Source organism: Delphinus delphis, chromosome 6, assembly GCF_949987515.2.
Source record: "Delphinus delphis chromosome 6, mDelDel1.2, whole genome shotgun sequence".
NCBI classification, from domain to species: domain Eukaryota; kingdom Metazoa; phylum Chordata; class Mammalia; order Artiodactyla; family Delphinidae; genus Delphinus; species Delphinus delphis.
The window spans coordinates 27,331,103-27,347,966 of NC_082688.1; the positions used below are offsets into that span (position 1 = coordinate 27,331,103).

General features: G+C 37.5%; 1 protein-coding gene across 7 annotated transcripts in view; it reads right to left on the bottom strand.

Annotated features, from left to right (window-relative positions):
* Positions 1-16,864, bottom strand: part of FKTN (fukutin) — an 89,123-nt gene that overhangs the window by 66,221 nt on the left and 6,038 nt on the right. For all 7 annotated transcript variants that reach the window (XR_009519836.1, XM_060014384.1, XM_060014387.1 and 4 more), the window contains exon 2: positions 9,690-9,876. Coding sequence is in view for 6 of the 7 variants with exons in the window: in XM_060014384.1 (XP_059870367.1) it covers positions 9,690-9,876 (187 nt within the window). In the remaining variant the exon portion in view is untranslated. The remainder of the gene's footprint in view (positions 1-9,689; positions 9,877-16,864) is intronic.

The following is a 16,864-nucleotide window of genomic DNA, read 5'->3' on the forward strand; positions in this document are numbered from 1 at the left end:
GAACTAGAACTGGTCTCTCCTCACAAGCTCTGCAACTTAAACAGTAACATTTTAACACCAAGGAATATTTCTCTAGGATTCAGCAAGAGCACTCCTGGTTATATGTCCGAAGAAAATGAAAACACTTATTCGAAAAGATACATACATCCCAATGTTCATAGCAGCATTACTTACAATAGCCAAGATTTGGAAGTAACCTAAGTGCCCATTAACAGATGAATGGAAAAAGATGATGTGGCGCACACACACACACACACACACACACACACACACACACACACACTGGAATACTACTCAGCCATAAAAAGGAAATCCTGCCATTTGCAATATGGATGAACCTAGAGGATATTATGCTTAGTGAAATAAGTCAGACAGAGAAAGTCAAATACTATATGATATCATTTATATGTGGAATCTAAAAAATAATGAATGAATATGACAAAACATAAACAGACTCATAAAGAACAAACTAGTGGTTAGCAGTGGGGAGAGGGAAGTGGGGAGGGGCAAGATACGGGTAGAGGATTAAGAAGCACAAACTACTATGTATAAAATAAATGAGTTTTGAAGATATATTGTACAGCACAGGGAAATATTGCCAATATTTTATAACAACTTTAAATGGAGTATAATCTATAAAAATATTGAATCATTATGTTGTACACCTGAAACAAATATAATACAGTAAATCAACTATATTTGAATAATAAATTAATTTTTTACAAAGAAAATATACCAAGGATATTTACAAAACATCAGAGGCAGCTTTGCGATCTTCATCCTTGAAAAAAGATTGCAAATTCTATAATATAGCCACTTGTTGCTCACCATAGCCCTACATTAGTAGATAAAACTAAATTTCTGAGTTGTTTAATTTGTTTTCTCTATTGGATCAGTCCCATCAGTATACAAATAAGATATTATTTCTCCTACCTTAAATAATTAAAACAGAAAACCCGTCTTGACTTCTCTTTTCCCAACTAACAATTTTCTGTCCCCCCTTTACAGCAAAACTCTTAATGGGTAGTCCATTCTCACTCCCTCCAATTTCTCTCCTGTCATGTACTTACTTGAGCTTAAGTTCACTCTGCCGAGTATTCATCAAGTTCACCAGTAACCTCCATATTGCTAAATCCAATGGTCAACTATGAGTTCTTGTCTTATTTGATCTATCAAGAATTATTTATCACCTCTGCCTCACCTAAACACTTCATTCACTTGGCTCTCAGGATCCCCATACTTCTGGTTTCCTGCTATTTCTCTCCAACTACTCCTTGGTCCCATTTACTACTTCTTCTCAGCTTCATGACATGTTGGAGGGTTCCAAAGCTCAGACCATGAGATTTTTCTCCTCCTCTTTTTACTCTATGTTTACTTCCTTGGTAACTCATCCACTCACAGCTTTAAATACAATCTATATGCTTACAACTCCCAGTTTATATTCCCAACCACATCAGTCCTTTGTACTCCAGACTTATATATTCAAATGTCTATTCACCTTCTTCATTTGGATGTCAGATAGGCATCTCAAACTTAGTATGTACAAAAAAACTCCTGATCTTCACCATTCTTCAAACTTGCTTCCTCTAGTCTTTCCCATCTCATGAAACAGCAACTTCTCCCTTCCAATTATCTAGGTCAAAAATACTAGCATTGGGGCTTCCCTGGTGGTGCAGTGGTTAAGGATCCACCTGCCAATGCAGAGGACACGGGTTTGATCCCTGGCCCGGGAAGATCCCACATGCCGCAGAGCAACTAAGCCCGTGTGCCACAACTACTGAGCCTGCGCTCTAGAGCCCACGAGCCACAGTTACTGAGCCCACGTGCCACAACTACTGAAGCCCGCGTGCCTAGAGCCCGTGCTCTGCAACAAGAGAAGCCACAACAATGAGATGCCTGCGCACCGCAAAGAAGAGTAGCCCCCCGCTCACCACAACCAGAGAAAGCCCCCACACAGCAACAAAAACCCAGCACAGCCACACACACACACACAAACCTAGCATTATCCCTGACTCTTTTCTGTCTTTCATACCCCACATCTAGCCCATCCACAAATCCTGGTAATTCTACTTTCCATTTCTCACAAACTCCACTACTAGCTCCTGTGTCCAAGCCATCATCATCTCATGTAAATTACTAGAACACCTTCTAACTGGTCTGTTTCAGTCCTTGCCCCTACAATCTGTTCTCAACGGAGCATCCACACTACTTCTTTTTATTAAAAAATGTCAGGTCGTGTCACATTTCAGCTCAAAACCTTCCTAGAGTCCCCAATCTCATTCAGAATAAAAGCCAAAGCCTTTATAGTGGCTTACAAGGCCATAAAAAATATAGAACTCTCTGACCTTACCTACTATTCTCCTCTCTCACTCCTCTACAGCCACAGTGATCTCTCTGCTGTTTCAAAACTGCCAGGCGAGTTCCTGCCTCAGGACCTTTGTGTTTCCTTCGGTCTCTACTTAGTGTACTCCTCTTCTAAACATACACATAGCTCACTCCCTTTACATAGGCTGTTTCCTCTATTTGTAATGGCTCTCCCATCCTTCTTTACATGGAGAACTCCTACTCATCCTATAAGACCAATCCAAACTATTACTTTATCCATGAAATATTTAATCATATCCTTCCCAAATAGGTTACTCAGCAGTTCCTCATTCCCTGAAAACTTTGCACTTATCTAAGCTCAGAGAGTCAAGGATAGGGACATAAGAGGATCCACTTTTATAGAGCTTGAAGATTATACAATTTTGGTGGTCCTTTTTCAGAAAAAAAAATGCAATAAATTATCTGTTGCAAACTTTACAAAAATACACAGTTTTGTAACATATTCCTAAGGCTCCTCCAAGAGCCTTGGAAGTGAGGGGAGCTGCAGTTTAAATTTCATTATCTTAATGGTTAATCCACCTCGGTAGGAACAGTTAATGGTATGCAGTGGCTACAACTTTGCTGTACAGGAGGAACGCAGTCACTATCAACCAATGGCCCTACAAATGGAGAACCAAGAGAATAAATAACCTGGCCTCTTTCCTCCTGGTCTCCAGTCTCCAGCTGATGCTTCCCATTGACTAAACCCAAATGGCAAACAAAGAGCAAGGGAGCTCAGCTAATGTAGTCCACAGAGGTCAGCCTCCCAAGGCACAGAGTATGGCGAGGAGAGGACCTGGAGAGGCAAACAGAGACTATCTACCGCACCATGGTAAGATGTTGGGATCTTATTCCATAGGTATTTTATGCAGAGAATAACTTGATCAGAGCTGTATTTAAGAAAAATAACTCTGACGGCTGTTATTTTTGCCTGAAGAGCATTACAAAGGGTAGAGGTAAAGAAGAGTTCTTAAGCTATAAGTAGTAAAGTAGGCAGAACAGTGTTTTATGATGTGTGATTTGAAGAAGTAACATATCATATTGATATCATTTGTTTATATGTCTCTATATATTTCTTTTCCCCTTTCCCCTTCAACCCCAAACTCCCCCAATTTGTGGGTTCCTAGGCAGCAAGGACTGCACTTGATTCATCATTTTGTCTAGTACTGTGCTTAGCACATAGTAAACTCTCAACAAATACTTGACAAATGAATGACTGAATGTTCTAAAAGAAAAGCCATAAGGTAAAAGTCAAGAGGTTAAAAACGTCTAAAGATATTCTGAAACACTATCTATGAGATATTTGTGTTGAAAACTTAAGTGAAATGAATAAACGAATGGAGAGATAGAATCAGATCCCAAACAGTCTGGTGGCTACTGAACTCCACTGATAAATGATAAATTAAGATATGCCATCAAAGAAAAAGCATTCAGGAAACAGAAGTAAAGATTTAAATGATCCTGTCATTTTTTAAAGATAGTAGCCAACAATCAGTTTCTTACAGACACCAAAAAACAATTCTTAATTCAGCATGATAATTGATCATGCCTATTGGACCTAATGGTAGTACTTTAAAGAAATTTTTTTAAGTCTTCAATAACTGGTGGGAAAGCTATGTTTATTAATAATCAAAGCTGCTTGGCCAGAAACTTATACAGCTTAAAGTCTGGGAATAAACGGAAAAAAATTTTAAATACCCTTTAATTCTAATGAAAGAAATTCTTTCACATTTCTCCTGGATAATGGCAGGAGTGGTGGGGGCGGGGGAAGGATGGGAAGGGGGAACAGTAGCATTTATCAAAGTTTACCATACTAGATGAGACTATCAAGCATGATATTCTTTCTCAGCAATGACCTAGACATTAGCCTTCAGAACAAAACGGAACTAGCCAGAAGTCAAAGAAGATCTAAGAAAAATCATGCTTCAGTAACTGACCAACTGAAAACACTTCAAAAACCTGTTACACATGATCTAAATGCTTATAAGATTAATTTCCATTTCTAATAATGGATTATGAAATTGTTCACTGTGAATGACTACTGCCAAATTTGAAATCCAAATTCCCCTTTCAACTCCCTCCCCTGCCTTCTAACCAAACACACACAGGTTACTAAATATAATGCAAAGAACGATATCCTAGCACAGAACACTGTAAGTGGCCTTCTAGGTAATAAGAATAACTGATTACTACAGGCAGTGGTGCAGCTTACGGTTGTAAGTCAAGAACATCATCAAGGTTTGGTTCACTCAGTGCTTTACACAAACATGGTTCACTGGCTTTGTCTTCTTTCCACTGAGGCATCAATATTTTATGACTTTCAATTGGGATGCAGAACTCCTTAAAGCTATCTCATTTCATATCTTCTTATCAATGTTATCGTGTTTTGTTTGAACATACTTGTATTTACATGTTGGAATAGCCCTATGAGTGAAGACACAAGCTTTAGGAACTGAACTTAGCAATCTTTTTTTAAAATGTATTCTTTTATTTATTTTATTTTTATTTTATTTTTTTAAAATTTTTGGCCACGTTGGGTCTTTGTTGCTGTGCGCGGGCTTTCTCTAGTTGCGGCGAGCGGGGGCTACTCTTTCATTGCAGTGCGTGGGCTTCTCACTGTGGTGGCTTCTCTTGTGCAGCACAGGCTCTAGGCATGCTGGCTTCAGTAGTTGTGGCACACGGGCTCAGTAGTTGTGGCTCATGGGCTCTAGAGAGCAGGCTCAGCCAAACAACTGAATGAAGGTTTAAACTCAGGACTATCTAGGCCCAAAACTCAAGAATTACTGCTGCTACCACTTCTATCAAATTTTGAGTTCCTTGAGATTTAGGACCTATGTTCTACTTATCTCTGTATTCCTACCAAGTGCCCTTTATGTAACATATAGTCAAGAAATACAGACTGAATGAGCAACACAGAATCATAATCACACTATCCTGTTAAATGCAGTAAAAAACAATGAACAACTGACATTCCCTAGAGGGTGCTAGAGACAAGTCCTTCCCTTTGAAGGCCTGGAAGAGTTTGTATTTCAAAGACTTGGATGGTTGTTATGGAATCTGAAGAGTGAACTGTATCCATCAGTGGAATTTTACCAGACCCAACAGATATAATCTGCTAGTTCCTATCTTCAATGCTATCAGATAACTGGATTATTCAGACCTCATTTAGGAGGACACTGAAAGACTAAACTTGCATAACCAGCTAGGGTCAAAAGGAATTCCATGGTGAGGCCCAAGAAATAGATAGACAGAAGTAGCCCTCCTTAACTCCAAGAAAGAAAATAGCCCTTCTTCCCTAACCAATGATAGATATTGTATTTCTCTCCATTGAAGAGCCTGAAAAACTCTGTAGTCCTAAACATTTACTACACTAGATATGGGTTGGGGACCAAAGATAAAACCCATTTTTCATGCCTGCCCTAGTTCTAATACATAATCTCAAGGGTCTCTCTAAATCACCTCAAAGTTCAAGGATGACCTAGAATCAAGGTTTCTCTGTTGATGACGCTGACCTATTATTTAGTATTGATCAAGGCTGCTATTATGTACTCTTTTGCCAAATCAAACAAATTTGACTGAACTAAAAATCATTTTCATGTGAACTTTCTTTATTTATCTAAGATTATCCCCCCAAAATATTGTTCACTGAACAAATGAGGAAGACAATTCAGATATGATGAATAAACAAAGTTCACAAAATTCTGGGTTCTCCTCCTATGTCAGGAGAATCTGTATTAGATTACAGAGGATGCATCTGTACTTCCCTAAAGTTTGTATGTAAGTAAAATCTTGAAGTTTAATAAAAAGCCAAAAGTTAAAAGTTTTTCCACAACAAAACTAAAAAATTTTTAAAAGTTGGTAGCTTCAGCAGTTAGTCTAACCCTATTTTTAAATAAAGCTTTTTTTTCCTGTTAGTATAGAGAAACTACTTGTATTTGTTACAAAGTATCTTACCTTCACATTAATAATATATAGGAAACATTTATTGTCCCATTAACATCTGTCCCCAATTAAATTATAAATATAGAGAGGAAAGAGACTACTTCCCAATCACTGTTTATCACCTTAGCAAAATGTCCAACACATGACTTTTACATAAAAGTTTCTGAATTAATAAGTTTTAAAATTCCATCTTAAAGAATGCAAAATTACTTGGCTAGGAATAGTTTAATATAATTTCCATATTCTTCAATAAAATAAAAATAACCTTTGGTATTTAGAACTTAGATGTTGTAATTTCCACCTATTATTAAAATTAAACATAAAAAACAAGAACTCTAGTACAGATAATGCAAATTTCACAAATTTAATAGTATACAAAGGTTAACTGAACTTTATTTAATTTAATGCTTTATTTTGTTCAAAATATTCTATTTTGTTTAAAGAATATGGCACTTATTACTAAAGCAGTTTGTATGTCATGGACTCAATAAAACAAATACTATTTTTCATTATAAAATTGACAATAATAATAATAAAAATAATAGCTAATATGTACTGATCTCTTTTTATGTGACTTGTACTGTTCCAAACGCTTTATGTATATTAATTCATATAAGTTTCACAAGTCTCATAGGTGGTACTGTTACTGTCCCAATTCCATAGATGAGGAAGTAGAGGTCAAGTAACAGAAGTCAAGTAATTTACCCAAGATCCCACAGCTAATAAGCAGGATAGATGAGGTTTAATCCTAGGCTGGAGATCATGCTCTTAACAACTATGCCACATCGCTTACCAAGGAAGAAGGTCTGGACAGGAGTTATTTACATGAATTTAACATATAATTAAGATTGGATTTTTAAATTAATGAAGTCATTCAATAAGTGACATTGGGACAGCTGACTAACCATTTGGGTAAAACTGTAAATTAAATATCTAACTCATACCTCATACTAAAATAAATTATATTTTGTATAAAAATTTAAACATAAAATAGTATCTGATGAAAATACAGGTGAATAGTTCCATAATCTTGGGCTACTTACGACATAAAAACCAGATGCCCTAAGGGAGAAAGATCTTGATACCTGTCTACCTAGAAATTAAATAGAACACTAGTGTATTAAGGGGGTACATCGTGAATATAAAGGTAAAAGGCAAATTAATAAACTGGGGAAGATATTTGAAATATATATGGTAAACGCTTAATATCCTTAAAACTATAAAGAACAGCTACAGAAAAAGACAACAACATCAGAAAAATACGCAGATAGGAATAAAAAGAATTATAATAAAGAAATAAAAAGAACCAGAAAGCATATGGAAAGATGTTTAACCTCATTAGAAAGAAATGGCCTCTAATGGAGTTTAATATCTCTCGGCTCTTGAACATCAAAAATACCAGAAATATAAAGAATAAGCGCTCTTGGGGTAGACTCCTCAGGTTTAAATTCTATCTCCCTCACTTAATAATTGTGTGACACTGGACAAATTTAGTAAGTTTCTCTAAATCTCAGTTTTTTCTGCTGGGAAAATGAGGACAACAGGATCTACTCAATTTGTTGTTATAAGAATTAAATATATGTGAAGTGTTTAGCATAGTGCCTAGCCTATGAGCACACCAAAAAACGTGAACTGCTATGGCAGACACGATAGGTAAGTTGACCTAACACCCACTCCCAAAACCCTTCTCCTTTGCGATCTCTAATATAAAGTCTGAAAAACCTAACTAACAACAGCATTAACACTAATAGTAAAATCTTGCTTTCCCAGATTTTCTTACAGCTGGGAATCTGCTGGCCATGTCTCAAAAGAAGAAGCCTCCTAGAATGCACTATTTCCTCCTCCAGCCTGGACCGTAGCACCAGGGAAATGTCAAGAGAATTTTGGAAGCTCTGGACTGAAAGGTATGAGACAAATAACCCTCTATTTGTTTAAGCTACTATTAGCCAAAAGCATCTCAAAAGCATGACACGGATGCCATAATTATTGTTATTGTTGTTATTATTCCCATATTTGGAAAGTGTATAGGAAATCAGGCACACTACTTATCCTTAGGAAAGGTGACTTTGCAATATGTAACAAAATCTAGAATGTACATCCTAGACCCAGAAATTCCACTCTAGGACTTTATCCTAAGAAAATAATCAGCAAAGGGTTGAAGATGAAACACAAAGACATTCACTGGGTCAACAGCCAAGACAGCTGGTAGCCTCAGTACTTGTCAATTATTTTTAAAATAATATAGCCTGGAAAGAATGGAGTTAGGTACACCTGTCAGGCTTGCATGTTAGAAACTGGGTAATTGGGGTAGGTTATCTAACATCTCTGTCAGAGTTTTGGTTTTCATATTTGTAAAATGAGGTCTAGGAACCTCATGTAATAATGCTGCATAATAAACCTCTCTCAGTCTTAAAGGCTTAAGCATTTGTTTTCTCCCTCATAGATGTATGAGTCAGCTGGGCAGCTATGTTTGGTCTGCTCCATACACCTAATTCAGGGCTCAGGCTGGAGGTCAGCATCTACCCAGGGCACACTCTTCTCCTGGCAGGTCAGGGGAGCACAAAGGGCAAGACACATCATACGAGCCCATTTGAAATCTCTGAAAATGTCTATAACATTCCACAAGCGAAAGTAAGTCTCATGGTCAAGCTTAACTAGGGCAGGGAAGTATCATCCCCTTTGGGAGGGAAAGGGAAGTAAATGGTTCTGAAGAATAGTTCTAACTATCAAATGACAATACAAACAAAAACATATTTCCCCCCCAGAATGGTTTTAGGGTTAAATTAAGCATAGACAGTATCTAGCACAATTCTCAATAATGGTAGCTATTATTATAATTAATCCCAGTGGGAGTGTTTGGCAACTTTTCACAATTCAGCAATACCTTCTCAACTTTGGAATTTCTTATCTGGACTTCTGTATGATCTTCAGAAGCTACCAGATTCCAAATTATTGTCTCTACATCTTTATACCTATAGATTTATAATAAAGGTAAGTTATAACACTACACTTCCCTGTTAGACACTATATTAAAATATACTCTGTACTAAAATAAATTCTAATATTTTATCAAAATTATTTATCATTGAATTCTTTCCAATGAGTGATGATCTGTTTGGAAAAATAACAATTTTCACATAACTCTATCAGAAAATTTCAACATCACTGAAACTTGGCACCTCTGACTTTTAGCATGTTATTAATAATATTTAACTGTAATTTTGAAGTGCTTGCCACACTCACGAGGATGAGAATCTCAAAGAACTATTTCTGCACGGATTTTAAAAACTGTGATTAATTTTATGTACTGCAAAAGGGAAGTATGTTAGGAAAATATACAGCTAAAATGAAGTCTAATAATGAGAAAGGAGGAAAAAAATTACCTTTGCTGATAAATAGTGCTTGTAGTAGTACAACTGAAACAGCAGAAATGCAGAACTTGTCAAAGTTAAAAGCGCCAAAATCACGTTCTTATTGATCCTACTCATTAGTCTGCGGTGCTCACTTGGTTGTCTTTTGAAAGTAACCCAGTTGGTTTCATCTTTTTGGGTAAGAAGATAATCTTGTTTTCTGTGAACAAAAAGATATTTCTAAAGAGACAAAAACCTGTATTTAATTTTCACCTTTAATAACCAAGAAAAAGTTATCTAAAGTTCAACAGAACCTTCTTTGACTTGGTAATTTCCTATCCTAAAGAAATAATCAGATATGAGACCACACTTGAAAGAACAAAAAAGTTTATCATAGCATTCTTTACAGTTGCAAATAACAAAAAACATAAATGGGATATCTATAAAAACTGACCAAAAGAGACTGGGGGGCTTCTCCCCCAGGGTTTCTGATTCAATAGAACTGGGGTAAGTCCTCTGAATTTGCATTTCTAATGAGTTCCCAGGCAATGCTGATGCTGCTGAACATACTAAGAACCACTTCCATAGAAAAAAATTAAGTTTTTGGTCAAGGAACATCATCTGTATAATAGCTCTTTGTGTTTTGTTATGTAGGATGTGGTCAGTTTTTATAAATATCCCATATACATTTTCATTTTCTGCAAGTGTAAAAAAAGCCACGATAAAAATTTTTGTTCTTTCATCTTTGGTCCCATCTGACTATTTCAGAACAAGAAATTTAATATAGTTCTACTTCTTCTTACCTCCTCTCCACTGTTTGATTTTGGTCAAACATATTCAATTCAGTTCAAATGTTTATATTTATTCCTTTAAATATACTAACACCTCTATTACTTGATGTCTAAACTTTGTATGTCTTTAGTTCTCCAGCTAAAAAATAAGAGAAAATCTACCTTCTGCATCTCTCCTCTTTCAATCCTGACTTTTATTAGTTTACTTTGCTATCGTTCTATCGCATTCTGCAATACAAATCTCACAGCTTTTTTAGTCTTATTCCTACTATATTCCCTGCCAATCCTTTTGCTGTATCATCTCTGTTCAGCTACTGGATGGCTGGTATTCATCTTCTCCTTAGGACTTGTGGGCACTATTTACCTTGAGTTCCTACATTGTTCAAAAATGGGTGTCAGACTTCCCTGGTGGCGCAGTAGTTAAGAATCCACCTGCCAGTGCAGGGGACACGGGTTCGAGCCCTGGTCCAGGAAGATTCCACATGCCATGGAACAACTAAGCCCATGTGCCACAACTACTGAGCCTGAGCTCTAGAGCCCCTGAGCCACAACTACTGAGCCCGTATGCCTAGAGCCTGTGCTCTGCAACAAGAGAAGCCACTACAATGAGAAGCCTGTACGCCACAAGGAAGAGTATCCCCCGCTGGTCGCAACTAGAGAAAGCCTGTGCACAGCAATGAAGACCCAATGGAGCCAAAAATAAATAAATAAATTTTTGAAAAAAAAGAACAAAAAACGGGTGTCAACTAATACTTTGGCTTTGAGGTCACACTTTCTTTCCTCTGATGACTTATAGAATTTGTACCACTGTCCTGCAATGCTAAATACTCCCTTGACAATATCTGATCCTTCCCCTGGCACTCCCCTATAGATATGCTGATCTTTTTAATGGGATGAGCAAAGAACACATTCCTTATCTTTGCAATCCAATTTTTTAAAAACTAGGTTATGTAATGATGTTAATGACTATATATTAGTTTTTCTTCACTATGTGCACTTTCAATCTGTAGAATCAAGATTTCTTCCTCTGCGGCAAGTTTTCTTAAGTTATATGTTTGAATACTTTTCTGTTCTAATGTTGTTCTCTATTTCCAGAACTACAGTTAAGCATTTGTTTCATCTCCTTTCACTCCCATTTCACTTTGCTCAACTTTCAAAAGCCTGTCGTCATACCCCTTACTGAGCTTTCAACAGTGTTAATTCTCCTTTTTGCTTTGTATGTGGCGTTTTATTATTATTATTTTTTATAAGGGACCACTCCTCAATGTTCTCATTGACTCTATTTATTTTTATGTTTGGCTGTGTTGGGTCTTTGTTGCTGAGCGCGGGCTTTCTCTAGTTGCAGCGAGCAGGGGCTACTCTTCATTGTGGTGCATGGGCTTCTCATTGTCGTGGCTTCTCTTGTTGCAGAGCACAGGCTCTAGGCATGTGGGCTTCAGTAGTTGTGGCACACGGGTCTCAGTAGTTGTGGCTTGTGGGCTCTAGAGCGCAGGCTCAGTAGTTGTGGTGCACGGGCTTAGTTGCTCCACAGCATGTGGGATCTTCCCAGACCAGGGCTTGAACCTGTGTGCCCTGCATTGGCAGGCAGATTCTTAACCCACTGTGCCACAAGGGAAGTCCTGGCCTTTTATTTCTGATTTTTTTTTTTTCTTTCTTGAGTTCTGCCAAATTATTACTCACCATTTACTGTTGTCTTACTATTTCTTTCTAGCCAATTAACTTTCTCTATTACTTTAAAGAAGTGATTGTCTCCTTAAATTTGTTAGGCCAATACAGTTTTCTCATGGGTTCTTTGTCACTTGTTTTTCCGTTTCTTTTTGCTTTTCTTCTTGAAACATTTTTGTGTAGATGCTGTGCTAATTTCCTTTTTATTATTATTAATCTTTGAATGACATGAACGCCACTCAGGCCAACTATTTGCAAGAGGACTGTGGAAGGAAGAAGCAAGGCTGTGTTGTGGACTAGAAGGTAGTCTCTCTTTTTTTTTTTGCGGTACGCGGGCCTCTCACTGTTGTGGCCTCTCCCGTTGCGGAGCACAGGCTCCGGACGCGCAGGCTCAGTGGCCATGGCTCACGGGCCCAGTCGCTCCGCGGCATGTGGGATCTTCCTGGACCGGGGCACGAACCCGTGTCCCCTGCCATCGGCAGGCAGACTCTCAACCACTGCGCCACCAGGAAGCCCCGGTAGTCTCTTTAGTATACAAGAAAGCTCTTTATGATACAGGGTGTTCTGTGCATGTGTGTGCGTGAGAGAGACAGAGAGAATGTATGTGAGAACAAGCAAAAGAAAGTTGTTTAGCCATTACTTCTTGCCTCACCAAGAGAGTGCTTCCTGCAAAGATTGTGTATCTGTATGCTTTCTCATTTGCTCTTCCTTTTCTGCTAGTTCATGTTGCCAAACATTCCAAGGAAGCTTCTCCCACTGCTTTTCTATGCATCCTGACACCACTGTAAACAGAAGATCTATTTCTCGTTGCTCTGTCAGTTCTACCTGAGATCTCTTTCTGCCAGAATGCTCTTTTAATCTCTTTCTGCTTACATTTGACAAATATTTCAATTTGGGATACAGGACTCTAGTCTCATCAAAGATGTAATTAAAGTTGAACAATGCAGGGGTTGGGGCACCAACCCTCTGCAGTTAAAAACCTGCATATAACGTATAGTTGGCCCTCCATATACATATGTGGTTCCTCTATATCTGTGGTTCCTTCATATATGCGGTTTTCCATCTGTGGATTCAACCACCCAGGGGTCATATAGTACTGCAGTATTTACTATTTAAAAAAATCTACATATAGCAGTTCAAACTCATGTTGTTCAAGGGTCAACTGTACATCTCTGTCTCTCATTCTCCTTGCTGTTTCAGGGTAATTTCAGATAGAAGAAGGCAAAAATGTCTTTACTCTGTCGTCTTTAAATCAGAAGTCTTAGAGTTTTAAAACAATCCAAACGAGCTTCCAGTGCAGAAGCCTATATAAAGCAAACACTACATGATATTATATAAAGTCAACAAACTACTTAAGAGAAATATCACCAGTGACGTGAGTAATCTACTTGATTTACAGATAATGCATAAAGCAAAGATAACTGAATAAATCATGATCATGTTCTATCTCCTAAAACTGTAAAAACTAGCAACATAAAACAATATTGATGATGGTATTAGTTTTGCTGTCAGCTAAACCTTGCTAAAATAAAACAGTCAAATATGTACTCTGATAAGGACAGCTCACAAGATAACAAAAAGAATATCCTTCATTTTCAGTATTTCAGCTCAGTTTCTTGTAGTTGTAGTAAATAGTGCATCAACATATTGTACACTGATTCCTAGTGAAATGTAAAGTAGCATTTGGAGTGTGCTATAGAACCCAGCCTTTTCTGTGCCAGAATTAACAGGTGGAAAGAAAGGCCTATATAAACCACTACAGAAACATAAAGTCCAAATTAATATCTTGTTCTTTCTTTGGATATAACTCTAACCTACAGTTAATTCTTAAATGAAATAAACCTCCAGAATATATCAATCACAACTATATTTTTATTATCAAGATGATATCCAATTAACTTTACTTCATTACTTATTTTCTATAAATGCCAAGGCAGTTATTGCAAAGGAAGAATATTAGCCTGTCAAAACATTCCTATTTGCTAGCACCATCTCTTCATTAGGAATGGAGTTACCACTTTAAAATGAATAATGTGATACTTTAAAAAAGAGAGGCCAAGGCTTGTTGAGTTTACCTCTAAAATCCCTCTGGCACCAACTCCCTCTTCTTTCTTCACTGTCATTCTAATTTGAACTCTAATTGTACAAATGTCTTAATTGTAACTGATGTCCCAGGTTCCACTTTCTGCCTACCCATAATCTTACCTATACATTGACAGATATACCAAGTTGCTGATAAATGAATCAAATTACACCATAATCAAAATATTTCAGTGGTTCTCTACCACCTACAAATAAAGCTCAAATTCCACATACATTTGACCCTTGAACAACACGGGTCTGAACTACGCAGGTCCACTTATATGCAGATTTTTTTCAATAATAAATAGTATTACACAATCTGTTGTTGACTGAATCTTTTGGTGTGGAACTGCAGATACGGAGGGCTGACTCTGCTACCTGCAGATTTTTGACTGCAGGGAGGTGTAAAATAAAGAATGGTGCCCACCATCCAGTTCTACAAGAATCAAGTCATTAGCCACTGCAGTTGCTGACCTACAACACATCTGAAAGGAATTCAGGGTGAAGATCAGGATGAGGCACTCTGTGCTCTGGGGAAACAGGTAAAACAGGCCCTTAGATACTTAGAAATATTTCAGGAGAAACAGTTTATGAACCTGGACCCTTCCATCTTCCCATACTTAGAAAAGCACTAAAATCATTAACTGAGATATGTGTTCCTCGTGACTAGCAGCAACTTTCTACAGACATGTGTGCTTGAGTGCACCTACCCCTTTGCCAAAATCATGTATCTACTGACCTCCCCCACTACCTCTTCTTACTCAGAGCTATCTGAGAGACTGTCTCCCAGACCATAGTCCTCAGTAAGTCCCCAAATAAAACTGAAACTCACAGCTCTCATGTTGTGTGTTTTTATTTCAGTCGACAGAGGGTTGGCACCTGCACTGTTCAAGGGTCAACTGTAATGGCATTCAAGGGTATTCACAATCTGACTGAACACACGCAAATTTTCTAGGCTTTCTCCCACTTCACACACTCTTTGGTTTTTGCCCAGGTATTCCTGGAATACACACGACCTTTCTTGCCTCTTTGCTTTATACTCATTCCCTCTTGTCTGAAATGTTCTCATCCATTTCCACAGAACCAGTTCTACACCTCTTTTCATCACTCCTCTCGTGACCCTTCTTTTATGAAATCTTTCATGCTCTTCAAAGTCAGAAGTGAACTCCCCTAGCTCTAAATTCCTAGTCTTACCTTCTTGAAGGGAATAAATATTTACTGTCTACCTTAACAGGCAGAGATGCCAATAAAGTGCTAAGCTGGAGAGAAAATGATACAGTTCCCTATCTTCTAAGATGTTAGAGATGAGTATGTAAGAGTTTTCAAAAGAAGAATGGTGATGGTAATGGTGGTAGAGGGTATGATGTGCTAAAGAACAGCATGGGAAGTTTTTTCCAAAATGCACAAGCACCATCCTTACCACCCTCACATCTATTAAGAACCACTGTTCTAAATTGTGATAGACTCTATCAGAGATAAATATAGAGACAATTTCAAGTGTAATGGTCATGGAGTAAATACAGGTTACTATGGAGCACAAGGAGAGGAAACTAACCCTAAGGCTTTTACTACTTTCTATTTTGAATTATAGCTATTAGAATGCATGAATCATCTCCCCTACCAGCCTAAAAGTGGTTGAATTATTATCAAGAAATAAGTATGTTACGTATACTCAAAGACTCTGCACAATGCTCAAGAGAACACAAAACTACTTTTAAAAAGTTTTTATTTTAAAAAGTTCTCTGTCCTACAGAAACTTTCATAGTAAAACAGAATATGAAATACGAAAAAGTGATTTTTTTAGAGCTTAAAGCCTATACTTGGTTCCAACTCCTGAACAATAAACATTTTAAAATAACATATGGAGAAATATAGCATAGAACCAAAATAAAAACATTATTTGTGTATATATTTCTCTTTATATGTGACATTTTAGCTATCATAATAAAAATGCTAGAGAAGACAAGTAATGTATTTTCTTACATATACTTAGGTAAAGCTTCCTAAAGAAAACAGTAATAATGGCAAAGAAGAAAGAGTACCGCAGAGATGTAAATTTAAATGAGGGGGGCGGGGAGATGTAATGGGGACTCTAAGGGGAGTTACCAGGTTTAAGTACCCAAGTACCTTCCAAGTTCTAATGCAAATATGAGAAGGTTAATATAAGTATGGTATATTACAGCATAGAATTAGTCTTAGATGACTTGGAAACAGGCTCTAACCAGTGCATGAACTAGGATCTGGCAATGAAGAAGACAGGAATGGGCAGATCTGCTTCCCAGCTGAACCTTTAACGGGTTGTGGGTGTCGGAGCTATCAATCCTCTCAGTCTTTTGAGCCTGGGGTAGCTAGAGTCCAAGACTGTCACCTCCAGCCAAGAACAAACACATTCTTTTACCCTTTCTTTCGCCCTCTATTATCAATTTTGCTTTGTGTCAAGGCATGAGAAAGGTTGGAAAAAACCAGCGGTAGATAAAAGCCATATACGAATTTGAAGGAAAAATATACAGGATGGGAAGTTCAAGATAGCTCTCAGGTTCCTGCTACAGCCAAGAGCAGTATTTCATATTCTTTCAGCTTCCCATTTCCCTTTCACATTATCATTTGTTCTTTGATGGTAAAGGCACAAAAAACTTTGGCACCTGGCTTAACCTGACATCCCCTCTCCAA